General features: G+C 39.6%; 1 protein-coding gene across 9 annotated transcripts in view; it reads right to left on the bottom strand.

The window, feature by feature from the left end:
* The window catches only part of TBL1XR1 (TBL1X receptor 1), a 166,336-nt gene that overhangs the window by 23,874 nt on the left and 128,488 nt on the right, over positions 1 to 13,974 (bottom strand). For all 9 annotated transcript variants that reach the window (XM_038583941.1, XM_038583940.1, XM_038583947.1 and 6 more), the window contains 4 exons: positions 4,855 to 5,000; positions 2,497 to 2,719; positions 1,595 to 1,727; positions 903 to 1,044 (listed from right to left, as the gene is read on the bottom strand). In XM_038583941.1, the coding sequence (XP_038439869.1) occupies positions 903 to 1,044; positions 1,595 to 1,727; positions 2,497 to 2,719; positions 4,855 to 5,000 (644 nt within the window). The remainder of the gene's footprint in view (positions 1 to 902; positions 1,045 to 1,594; positions 1,728 to 2,496; positions 2,720 to 4,854; positions 5,001 to 13,974) is intronic.

The following is a 13,974-nucleotide window of genomic DNA, read 5'->3' on the forward strand; positions in this document are numbered from 1 at the left end:
GAAAGTCGCACAAAAGTTGTTGGACAGGGGCTGGAGGAGGAAAGGGTGTTTGTTTGCTGAAGAAAGAACCACGAACCCCATGAAATGCTCAAGAATACTAAAATTGTCTAAGATGTTTCTTAGGCTTGGGAAGACAGGTAAAAAATGGATGCAAAGTCACAAGGAAGGAAAGAAGGCAACATGGAATAAAGGAAAATATACAGGAACTTTAAAAATGCTAATTTTCCACAAATCAATCATAGTTGGAAATGGAAACAAACAGAGCTGGTTATCATGTACTTGAAACCGACGGGTGAAGCTTTGTCAACGAGGAGCTCAAACTTTCTGGTGAGTCAGAGCACTAAAGGTATCTCTGAAAGATGTGGAATGACATAGAGGATCAGCTAACTGTAAGATTCCCACAGCTACAGCAGAGCCTAGACTAATGGTCCCTAAAAGGCAGTCGGCAATGAAGTCTTCAGCAGTTCTGAGCAAAATGAGAAAAACAAGAACATGCTTTTATTTTGCAAATTTCTCTTACCCCTAGCAAAGGACTTCGCAGTTAAGGACTTAGTGTGTGCCAGTTGTTGATTTTCATCTATCACCCCATTTATGTACTACCATTACCACACCTCTACCTAACATTTGAGGAGCATGAAGTGCAGAGGGGCAACCACCAGTGTGACAAAGGTTCTGCTGCAAGATCAACTGCAGAGCTGCAAGTCGAACCTAGGTCTGACTGCTGGAGGGCCAGCCTTTGATTTAATAGCATATTTGAGAACGGGGAGTCCTAGGTTGTCGTTCTTATTAGTGAAATTCAAAAATATCTGAACAAATGGACAAACGCTGCTATTAGTCTGAGGTTCAGAGATGTTAAGTAGATTAGGAACTGTAGTCATCACGGATAATACAGTGATACTCACATTCCAATCTAGGGATGTCACATCCTTGTTGCTTGGGACATCTTGCCCTCCTTCCCGTATACAATGTCTAAGTACTAATTGTGTGGAGCCACTAGTGCTATTTTCACTAAGATTCCATATTCTTGCTGTTGAGTCTCCAGACCTAGAAAGTATGCAATATATTTTAAATTGTCATGATATTCTCAAGTATCCCAGAATCAAAGCAACATATTTACATACTATTATTAATAAGGCAAATAAAAACTAGACTCTCTGGGGTTTCCATTTCCACTATATTCCTTAGTCTCCATTTTGGGGGCCCTCAGCACTTTTGAAGAAGCTTAATTAAAACTTCTAAGATTATGGGGGCACCTGGAGGGCACAGTTGGTTGAGCAACTGACTCTTCCTTCTGGCTCAGGTCATGATCTCACAGGTCCTGAGACCCAGCCCCAAGTCGGGCTCTGTACTCAGTGTGGGGGCTGCTTGAGATTCTCTCCCTCTCCCTCTCCCTCTCCCCCTCCTGCTTGTGTGTGCGCATTCTCTCTCAAATAAGTATACCTTTTCAAAAAATAACTTAAGATTAAGTTATGAAGAAATAAAGATTTACAGAGACAAAAGGACCACAAAGAAGCAACAAAAACATGTCAGTAATGCTTTTATAAAATGTGTACTCGTTCAGTAGGATATTTAAGTCTCACATTAAGAAACATACCCCGATGCCAAGAGATCACTAACGGGGTTCCAGGCACAGATGAAAACTTCGGATTCATGGCCCCGTAACACAACTGCTTTATTAGGAGGGATTTCAACATCCCCGTCCACTTCCATCATATCAGTATGATTATCTGTGTCATGAGAATCAAGTGGAAAATTCCGGTTAGGTATTATTATAACGCCCTGAGGGGGGAAAATAATTCTTAACCAGCATTTTATACCTCCCTTGTAACATATAATGTAAAAAAACAAAAAACAAAAACCAAAAACCAAAAAACTATGTCAGGTAATGGCAAAAATAATTATACAGCACTTGTCACACGAGAAATAAATTCCTATCTTTAGTTACGTCTGACCCTACTATTTTTAAAAAGATGTGTGTGTGTGTGTGTGTGTATGTGTGTGTGTGTGTGTGTGTGTTTGGGGTGATGAGGAGGCAGTGAGAAAGACTGCAAAAAGGTTAGAGCCAAACAAGGCTAAAATGATAAAATGATCTGAATTAAATATAGTCCATGCCAACACTATTCTGAATTTCTGCCAGTAGGGGTTGCTGATATCATTCATATAACATGAGAGTTGCCTTCCTATCTCCATGTCAGAGCTTTACTGGGTTAATGACTAGTATTACAAATTTTCTTTCAAAGTCAAGAGCAAACAACAAAATTTATCTTATAGTAGAAAATGGTTTCTAAATATTTAAAGAAGAAAATAAAATCCATGAAAGTAAATCTAGCTTTTTGGAGCTTCAGGAATAAAAATCTGAATTGTGATACAAGTTAAGGGAACAAGTTGGCATAAATGAAACAGACGATGTTACTTCAGTTTAGAAGATGACACATCTACACAAAGCAAAATACTTTTCCTGCAAAGGAATTTTTAGAAATTCTTATTTCAGCTCACTTGCTATAGTATGTGCTCCGTTCTCCTCCCCATTTGCTGTGTTTTCTCCATTTTTTGCAGACCCCTGTTGGTTTGTGGCGGCTGTGGAGGTGGCGGCAGCTGCGGCCTGCTGCTGTGCGAGCTTATCCCTGTAAGCTTGCTGTCTGGTCTGCACCACATCAGGCATTACGGCGTCTATCAGCGACAGAGACTCTATTGGCCGACCATCGAACAAGGTACCATCCTGGAGATGGAGAATTTTGAGGCAGAAAACACGAAAGAGACATACTTAGGGTGAAGCAACGGCAAGGAGCTGCTGAAATTCTCCTTCCCACCTAGTTCATACTGGTGAGGATAAAGCCGAAATATTGAAAGGAATAGTGAAAAGTGGGCCCAGGTGATAAGAAGTTTATTAATTAGATCCCAAAATTCCGTCGGGGAAAAGCAATGAACAACACTAAGGAGTTCATGCAACGGGAAGAGAGGCTTGGGGCCACATTAGGATAAACACTTCTTTACAACAAAAAACTTTTAAAATAGCTTTAAGAGGACTTGGTGCATCTGGGTGGCTCAGGGGCTGAGCGTCTGCCTTTAGCTCAGGGCGTGACCCCGGGGGGGTCCCAGGATCCAGTTCCGCATTGGGCTCCTCTCGAGCAGCCTGCTTCTCCCTCTGCCTGTCTCTCTCATGAATAAATAAATAAAATCTTAATAAAAAAAAGGACTAAAAAATTTCTCGTAATTTGATTCAATATCAAAACAAGAAACAGTCGTCAGATGCTCGGCCATCTGATCGTCTCATTCTCCTAACGACGAGATGGGAGCACTAAGGTTTAGAGGCAGATGTGCGGAAGTCCCAGGGCCAGGCCAGGCGCCGGGCACTCCTAGCTGGCGCTCTTCCTCGGTGACCTGAGGACCACCAGCACGGCCACCGCACCTGTAGTCTGTTAGAAACGGACAGTCAAACCTACAGAGTCGAAATCTCTGAGGGGCTCGGGAATCCCTGCTTTCACAAGCCCTCTCGGGTAGTTCTAGCACACGAACATTCGAGAAGTACCACCCTCACTCTGAGACGGGTGCTCTTTAATTTTATGGCATTGCTGTAAGTTTACAAAGCTCCTCCCATTGATATCAGGAGGCTACAAGTTAATAAAAAGTTCTCCAGTGGCCACATGGAGACAGAACAAGTCAGAAACAGAAACTGGGACAATGCACATGTAAGGCCCAACTCACTCAGGCTGCTCAAGGTGCACTAACCCAAGACCTACCTACAGGGCAGTGAGGGGGTTGCTCTGAGCTACAACAACACCGCGCATCTTTCTGAGCTGTCAGCTGCAATGGAGTATTTGAGGAGCTGGAGAATTTAAGTAATTTATTTAATGCCAACACAGATACACCGTAGAGTACTACATTAAATCTACAAAATATGTATTTTTCAGATACCATGAGACTTTAACTCTGGCCACTGGTGGAGACTGTTTCTCACCCCCTGTGATAAAGGATAATCTGGGACAGAAAACACTAAAAGTCAATGAGGACACATTTAATTTAATATTAGTGGATTTTTCAGTTTTGGAGATGAAGAAACTCAAAAATAATGAAATCAGAATTAGAGTACTACATAATTATAATAATAAATACTGGTATAGAAACCAAGGAGGTTTATTTAAAAAAAAAAAAAACTTGCTAAAGTAAAGGGGAACATGTTAAGCTCTGAAATGAAAATAAAGAGCTCCACGTATTATAAATCTTGATCACTTATGAAAATTTTCAGCTAGACCAAGGTTTGCAAACTTTTTCTGTGAAAGGCCAAACAGTAAATATCTAAGGCTCTGCGGAGCATAAGGTCTCTGTCACAACCATTCAATACTGCCACTGTAGCACACAAGTAGCCGAGACAGTACATAAATGAAGGAGCGTGGCTGGGTTCCAATCCAGCAACGGGCAAGCAGGCAGGATTTGGCTCATGGGTCATCGCTGGCCGGCACTGGAATTGTATAGGCAAAAGCATCAAGAGTTGGCTTTAATCATAACCTGCCTTCCAAAATCAGGTATAACCAAATAACCTGAGGTTTTGGGATTTTTCAGACTGCCAATTACGGTCTCCGTGTTCCACAGCACACTGTTGTTTTAAAGAGAACGGTTTCTTATTAGTTACTTATAAAACCATAGAAAGGGAAATAAATGAGAACCAAAGGTTCGTGCAGCTGGGAGCCAGCAGGCCTTGCCTGTTCACCCTGACTGGGACACCAGGAACGCCACCCTTCAACTTTGTCAACCTAGGGAAGCTGAAGCCGGATAATGAATGAAGAGACAAGATATTAGATTTAAGGACAAATTTAAGAGTAAGACTTATTAGTATTTCAAATAAGGTTTCCTTACCTCATTAATACTAACTTCTGCCTCTACATACTGTAGACCTTTCTGGATGATAGAAATCAATGCAGCAGGTGGGACGAGGGCACCATTTATGTTAGACTGACTGATATGGCTTTCTATACCAAAGGTAAACGCTGAATGAGAAAATCCTAAAACCAAAAAAAAAAAAAAAAAAAAAAAAGATATAAGAATTTATTCTCTCCCAATGGCAACATGCTATTTAAAAGACACAAATGAAAGATCTCTGTGATCTTGCAAAATCACAATCCATCCATTTGAAATCTCAGACTGTTAGCTAAGGTTAAATATGTTTTTAAACAAAAAATATAAAAATCCAAACATACTAGCTTTTACATATTTTCCTTTTCACTTTAATTACAAAAAATATGATATAAAATTTCTAGTGCATATAAAATTTAGCTGTAATTTTCCTCAAAGAATAGCATCAAACTTTAAAACTGCGGGGAAGGGGAGAAGGAGTCTTTGGAAATCATGTGAGTCGACTGCTTCACTGAAGATAATTTAGACCAAGATAAATTAAGGTGACACTTAATATTTTTGTAGCATATTTAAATTTCTACATGCAAATTGTCAAACAATGTATAAATCCAATGTTCTGCAGGTTTTTTTAAACTTAGGAAATAAGCAAACTAAAATCAACATAAATAACAAAAATTTTTACACTTAAGTCTCATTGTACGTAGGAGTTAAATGCAAAATATTTTTACTAATTCTTTGCTACTTAGTAATAACCCATGTAAATGAAAGCTTTAGGAAATAAAAGCAAGCAAGTAAATATCCAGTTTCTAACAGCAATTCTTTAATTTTAATTTGAAACACTTAAACGCAAAACACATAATAAAAAATTCTTTATGTGGTCTTGCTTTGAAAGTCTAGTCCAAATTCAAAGGTAAAACTCTAGTAAAATGATAGATGCAAGTGCAGTTATTCTTCACTAAAACACCCATCAGAGCTTATCGTTAAATAGTAACCGTCATTAACGTATTTTAAGCAATTTAATGGCATTACATATTATGAAACATTAAGACACTTTCACACTAAGTAATCTAAATGAAAATGGGCTTGTGTCTTAAACTGATCTAACCCATGTAATAACTGTTATCCAGCCTATCCTAGTTTTCCAGGGCTGACTCTGTCTTTCCGCATCTTGTGCTTCCACCTGAGGCTTCTTGTGGCACTTATAAACAGTCTAGAATAAAATACTATGGACTCCCTAAGAAAGCACGTGGCTAGGAAGTATTTTCATTGGTCAGCAGACAAAATACACCTCAGCTACTCTTCCGCACGGATCCTTCCTTCCCTCTTTGAGACATTCCATTCCATTCCATTCCTGAAACCCAGAGTGAGAGGTAAAAAGATGTTGCTTTTAAGACGTTGACCTTGCCTCCTGGCAAGACCAATATCAAACACATTTCTGGTTTTCAGCTTAATCGGAGTTCTCAGAGATGGCTAAGAAACGGGGCAATGACTAAGAAACATGTCAAAGAAAACGCGTCATTCTGCATTGTCCCTGGAGGACACCCATGACTAGTGGCTATGAGCAGGTTCCAGCCTGCCAGGGTAGAAGGCTACAACGTCTGGGGAGGATGGAGGGACGGTAAGAGCTAAGGCAGTGAAATCCACAGCGCTGAGGCTGGAGGGTCCCTGTGTCCAATTATATTCCCTTCCCTAAATAAATTCACAGTAAATTATAAACGGGAAAAAGGCTAAACAGCCAGTGGCTTAGAGACTTAAGAAAACTTCAAGATGGACAATACCACTGATGGAGGAGGGCCTCCACAACGCACACATATATAGTTTTGTTTTTTTTTAATTTTATAATCTAAGCTAGCAGATGGGGAAACAGCCACTAACAGAATAAGGATTTAAATCCCAGTTAGTTAGCATCCAGTGTAATATTAGCTCCAGGCGTACAAGACGGTGATTCAGCACGTCCACACGCACAGCACCCGTGCCCATCACGAGAGCGCTCCTTCATCCCCATCCCTGCACCCACCTGCCCTGTGGTAACCATCAGTTTTTTCTCTAGAGTTAAGAGTCTGTTTCTTGCTTTGTCTCGCTCCCTTTTTCCCCCTGCATTCATCTGTTCTGCTTCTTAAATTCCACATGAGTGAAATCATTTGGTATTTGTGTTTCTCTGACTTATTTCTTTCCATCTACGTTGTTGCAAATGGCAAGATTTCATCTTTTTATGGCTGAGCAATATTCCATGTATATACCACATTATTTTTAAGAGGATAAGGATTTAAATTCATTCAGAGACCACGGAGGTAACCACTGCATTCTGCTGCTCTTACTGAACAATTAAGTTAAAATATGGTCAAGGATAAAGCTAAGACTGAGTGAGTTCCTGTTTCCTAACAGAAAATAAAGGATTACATCATTGTTGCCTCAACTCAGAGTGTTATAAAGTGGTGTCAGTAGTGCATGAAACATTAAGACATCTTATTAGCAATGTTTCTTAAGCGTTTTGATTTTCATAAGCCTTACAAATTTTGGCAGAGTCTATGACTTCTGTACTCTCTAATTCATGAGTATAATTTAAATAATCAAAATCATCATATTTAGAGTTCAAGCTTATGTCCAAGAATATCCTAAGAGTTGCAGGCAGATGATGTCAATTTTGGACTGGCAGGCTATATATCCTGAATTTGTTCCGTCAGAGCGCGAGAAAAGCTATCCCAGGTGCTTACATACATCTCAAGTTATCACACATATGCTTACAATGTTCTCAAATAGTAAGAAAACTACTCTGAAGGGGTTTATTAGTGCATTGTTTTGACACTTCACATTAATGTCTACCCTAAAAAAGATCCACAATTAAAAATGCTCTGCTTCAATAAATGTTGAATTCAATCGTAATTTTTTACTTCTAGTCATAGTTGGCAGCTTAAAATCATTATTTTCAAAACTTCTTTTCTTATTCCCCTCCCCAACACTTCCGTTTTCCTTAGACACCTGACCTTAACTTCATTATCCTTGAAAGTCATCCTAACGCTCACCTGGGCCCCTGGTGCGCCCCCTGGTTTCCCAACTCCTAGCTGTCTGAGCTCTCTGGTCTCTGTCAGCAGCTTTCCTTTTCTGCTAGAACCTTGAGTTTAGTTCCCATCATCCATTGCCTACAATTACTGCCCCAAGTTCCTCCTTCCCCAGCTCAGTCCCTTGGCCACACTACAGCTGGAGAATCACCTGTGCAACAAGACCAGTCACAATCCTCTTCTGGGCACTTTCAATGATCCCTTTGGTCTTCCTAATAAAGGCCGAGCTTCTAAGTATGACACACAGTTACCTTGTCACCTGACCCTACCTGCGTCTCCAGACTCATCTCCCCAATTCCATGCCCCCCACAGCTTTCTTCCCATTGCACATAAAATTCAAGTGATGGCCAATTATGTAGCACTGTGAATATGCTATACCATCTCACGCCTTGGTACCCCGTGTGTTCGTTCCTGTTCTTTTCTCTCATCTGAATGGAGGGGAAGTCCTTTTTTCACCACCTCAGAGGAGGGACCTTTCTCTGCACGCTAATCCTACAGTCTAAGTATGGTATTTACCACACTGGGTGGTTATCGCGCACGCGCGCGTGTGTGTGTTTGTGTGTGTGTACAACTACTGGACTGGGCTACCCGAAGAAGAGTTTAGGTCTCATAAATCTTTTTATTCTGGAAACCTAGAATGTGACCTAATTTAATGCTCAATAAACATTTGTGAAATCTTCCTTGAAAAAACAAAAACAAAACTCAAACCAGGTCATGCCAAAAAATATTCCCATTTATCTGTAAATATATATTCAGGAAATACTTCTCAGGACAGCTTTTGATTTACATGGTGAAAGGCAAAAAGGGGTTCACTTAAATCTGTGAGATGCTGAAGACTGACTTGACTGCTTAAGACAGTATCCCTTCTTTCCAGGAGTAGGAGCAAAACTGATAAAAATATTACCTCTGTAATCAAGTACTCTACAAATTCGGTAGGGTGATTAAGATTTGGGAGGTGAAAAAGAGATTCCAGAAAGGAATTAAGGCTAAAAACAACCATGAAGTTTAGTATACAGTAACTCAGGAATAAAGACAGGCAGTGGCGGGGGATGCATGGTAACAACTCATGAGACCGTGCATAGTTCCCACATAAGAAACAAGATCACAGAACAACTGTTTCCTACATATTGCTTATTTCAGGGAGTGCTTTGTTCCCTTGGGATGACAGGGGCTGTGTTCTCCGAGGTGTTAGGCCTCCAGAGCAAGCCAACTCTCCTTTCAAACACACTACAAGAACATGAAAATGGGCCTTGAACATCAAGGCCATGGTACAAGGTGATGAACGACAACCTCACCGCCACAAAAAGTGACACAGTCAGAAGAAACATCTAATAATCCATCCAAGATCCTATTTAAGTTTCAGGTAAAGCAAAAAACAAACAAACAAACAAACAAACAGAAAATTATATCCCTGCCCTCATTACCACAAAATTCCTTGTCCCCAAATCCATTTCCAACTGTGTCCTCTAGACTCAGATTTTTGTTTATTCTAAAAAGTTCTGTATTTAAAGATTTTAGAAAAGGCGAAAGGAGGAGCAAAAAATGCTATAGGCGATCTTGCATGTTGTTTTATAAAACAAACAAACAAAATGGACCATGTGAGAAAGGAAAAAAATTACAGTAACCCAAATTAACAACTAATATTTTTTATATTTTCTTTTTTTCTTTACACACTGTTTTCCTCCACCACAAATAACACACTGGGCTACACAATTCTGTGCTCTAATTTTGCCCTTAAAAAAATATATCTATATACCTATCTATCTATCTATCTATCCATGGACATTCTATATGGATTAAATTTTCTGAAATGACTTTATTATCATACTATTCAGCCAATAAATGTGCTCAACTAGTAAATTATTCACCCCATCGATGGATAGTTTGGACTTTCTGAATGTTTACTACTTAGGAGGAATCTTACCTCAGATATCTAACATGTATAGGCTTTTGCTGTGTATGTATTTTTTTCTCCTTAGGATGGATTCCCTCAAAAATTGAGGGGGCATGAGCATTTTAAGAGTAGTTTTCATAATTGTGCAACTGTTTTGCCCTGAAATTGTGCAAATCTATAATGCCATCAGCAATTTATGTTTCCCTACACCCTTTATTTATGCTGACTATTCCTTAAAAAAATAAACAAGAGGATTACTAGTAAGACCAAACAAGTTCTGTATTTGGTAATCAAAGAACATTTGTCTTTTAACCAGTTATGTCAGAGGTAACGTGCGAATAGGAATGTTCCTCTATCAGCAAATAATAGCCATTCAGCTTGTAAAAGAGAAAAACTGATTTGGAAGCATAAGGGTTACCAGTACTTTTGACAAGCACCTGCCACTTATTATTAGTCACGTGGACAACAGCTGTATGTGACACATCAATGTCACGGCGTATTTTATTTGATTATCAAGCAAATTTTATGTATACTTGACCTGCACTTCCGTAGTTGACCAAATGCTCATGAAAAAGAAACAAAGACTCGGGGCGGACACCCGGGATCCCGAGCGCTGCTCGCTGCGGGCCCCGGGGCCTCGTGACCCCTTGCACCGGGCGGCTGTTCGAGACTGTTCAGCAGGCACCGGCATCGGTTACCCAGAGCTCACTGAGGCAGCTGCCCCACCCTTTGCTTGCTGGAGGGCTGATACCAAATCACTAACGGGGGGAACCCAACCGGATAGGCTCTTCGGGGTTACAGACCCGAACCCTCACGTTGTCCATACATCCTGCGAGCGTGTGGGGATTGCTCGGTAAGTGCAAGACCTTACAAACAAATACTGCAACATCTGAGGGAAGCCCTGCCTCAGCAGCAGTGGTGTAGCCAAGGCCCAGGTCCAGAGCCGGTGAATGGCCCCGTCAGTCGGCAGGGGAGAGAGAGGAGGGGGTGGGACGGGCAAGCCGATCCTTCAGGAACCAAATGCTTTAAACGTACGTAGATCATCACCTTCTCATAAATGGGGACTGGATGGCAAAGTGAACCTCAGTTCTAAAAACATGAGGATTTAAAAGTGACAGCATTCAGAATCACAATCCAGAAAACAGTTCAGTAACAAGGGCGTATTGTTTTTGCACTTTCCAGTCAGTCTTCAATCATAAAACGCAACTGTTTCACAGCTGTCCAATATTACGCAAACCATTACCCAAAATGCTACTGAGCTCTTAAACATGTAACAGGAAGTTTTATCTAGAATCAAGAATGCTCTCCCAAATCAAATACACAATTTAAAGCAAAATGAATTACATCTTACACAAAGCAACAAGAAAAAAGGTGGCACAAGTTCACAAATAATTGCCGGTACAATTTCTCTAGGAAAAAAAATACACTAAACCTGTGAATAACCATAGGAGAGTCAAAGGTGATGCAAAAGGGGGGGCAGGGGAGGAAAAGGAGGGAAAGTTAAAAGGTCCAAACCAGCTTAAATCTTCTAAAATTAACACTGTATCAGGTTCTGTTCCATACAGCTTAGCTGTGCCCCTTAGTGCTTAGTCTGCATACGGTTGCTAGATGTGAGTTATTAGGGCAATCAAATTATTAATGCCCTTGGGCGAATGCTAATTAAATGGAGCATACTGAATAATCAAGTCAATCATTACTTACGGTACTACACTGTCAAATACACTCAATTTTCAAGTCATCTCGAAAAAGAAAGAAAAATTCTTCCAGAGAAAATTTTTGTTGAATATGAAAGCCTAACTCTAGGTTCATCAAAATACAAAGTGGTGATGACCAATTTAATTTGCTTAGGGCGAACTTGTTGGAGAGAGAATTGAGAAAAACAAAAAGTTACAACACTTAATAAAGACATCTCACAATAAAGACACTTTCCTCTTAATCAGTCTTAATGAGTAGGGGAGGAGGACTTACTTTAAACAGAAGTCTACAAAACATTTGAGGCTGAACATCACAATGTAATCCCTTTTCAACAAGCAACAGGTTTTACGGATGAAGAAAAAAAATCAAAAGTTATATAATTTGGGAGAGGAGATGGACTTTTAATAGACAGTATCTCCTAGTGCTGACAATAATCATAACGGAATGGTCATCACATAGTATCAACTATTTAAAACGTTTAAAGGATCTTACTTTCTCTGGAGACAGATGCCATAGCCGAGTCAACATTAAACACTGTTTACAGAGAAATATTAGAAGTTCTTACTGGAAAACATTATTTCTGAAATTATACGTTTATCAAAACTTTCATAAGGTAATTTTTGGACTTTCTGAGAGCCTTGAGATAATGAAACAGGCAAGAAAAAAAATTCTACTTTCCTTAGTGGTCGTTTTACAAACCAGTCCTGTGAAGGGCTTTACACAAATACTTCCTTTGTCATGATTACCTCTTTTCTTCCATCTCCTAATTCAAGTACTCTTTTACAGGGGAAGTAGCAATATTAGTATTCTAGTTCCTTCTGTATTGCTTAAATCTTTTAAGAGAAATGATGACTTGCAACCTATTTCTTAGATATTTAATGACTAATCCACAGTAAGTATCTCTTCTATGGTGATAAATACACCAAAATACACCAAAAATAACCCAGAAAAGGAAGTACTGGATTCCAAAATCAAATCACATGCAAAATGGCCATTTTTATGCATAATTAGAGATCAGAACCAAGAAAGAGCTTTTGGACTGAGTCACCCAGTACTGAGATGGGTTGGATTCTGAGCTCTACCTGAAATCTGGTCTGAGCTGATGGCACTATCCATTTCGCAGACTCTTTCCCATCTCCTACTTACGGAAGTAACTTCAGATATCAACATGCCTCATCGTTCCTGCAAAATCTTGCCTATAAATGCAAATACACCACTTTTTAGTGGCACCACCCTAATGTTTAGGAGATATTCTCGCACTCCAAATCTCAATGTGTACATCTTACACTTTCTACTGTACCTCCAATGGTAACTAAATATGGCTTCTTTCAAGATATTGTGACCTGTTTGTCAATTTTCTTGTCAAATTCTAATTGTCTTACAACTAATATGGACCAGTGGCTGTTAACACTTTATTATGGCTAAGAATCACCTGGGGCATTTGTAAAATGCAGATTCCTGGGCCCCACTCGCTATTCTCTAAGTGATTCTGATGCAGGTGGTCAGAGGATCCAACTTTAGAACTTTGGTATAGGCGATTCTTAAATTTATGGCAAGTTGCATTCCTAGAAAAACTGCCGTAAGTCAAAATGTCATTAGTTGAACCTGATTCTCCCCTAGAAATCATAATGTAATAGGAAGTTATGAACTTCATAAAGGGACTGCTGTTCACATTTTTAGAGACGTGGCTTCACACAGTACTTCATTATGGGTACACTGTAAAGTATGAGCCTTTCTAAATACACAAAACACAACTAAGAACATATTAAAAAACTATAAAGGATCGAATATGATAAACGGCAGTCTACCACCAAAGTTGTTTTTTTTTAAATACAATTCTTGCTTTATTTTTACTGTAACACAGAACACTTCATAACGTAGAATTTCAGAGGATTTTCTCTGAGAACATAAGCAACATCAAGACTTTTGATAGTATCTAACTGCTGGATACTCTTTCAGAAATTAATCCAGAATTATTATTTTACTGCCCCTTTTTATTGCCCCCCTTTTTTTTAAACAGCAACATGAAACATCAATTCATGAACTTCTGTTTGCAAATAAAATCTGAGTGCTCATTCACATCTCTACCTTCACCTTGCCCCATTTCACCTCCGCAGAGGCTGAGCTACAGGATGCTGCTGAGCTAGTCCAACTGTTTCTTATCTCCAGAAACAGCAGTTTCATATGATTCAACTGCAGCGGTTGCCTTTACAACACACAACAAGCCATTACATACCTCTGTCACCTACTGGCCCTTTAGCAGGTTTTCTATGTTAGTGTCTGAGGCCTCAAAGCTCTGGCTCAGATGGTGGTCAGAAGGCAGAAAAAGCTAGAGTTTGTTTTGACCCAACAATTCTTTTAATTTTGGCCAAAATTACTAACAATATCAAGGCAGGTGCACACATGTTATATATGTAATAATCACTAGGTCAGGTCACTACTTTTTTCAATAATCATTTTAATCTTGCTCAAAAT

The sequence above is a fragment of the Canis lupus genome, chromosome 34 (assembly GCF_011100685.1).
Source record: "Canis lupus familiaris isolate Mischka breed German Shepherd chromosome 34, alternate assembly UU_Cfam_GSD_1.0, whole genome shotgun sequence".
Lineage (NCBI taxonomy): Eukaryota > Metazoa > Chordata > Mammalia > Carnivora > Canidae > Canis > Canis lupus.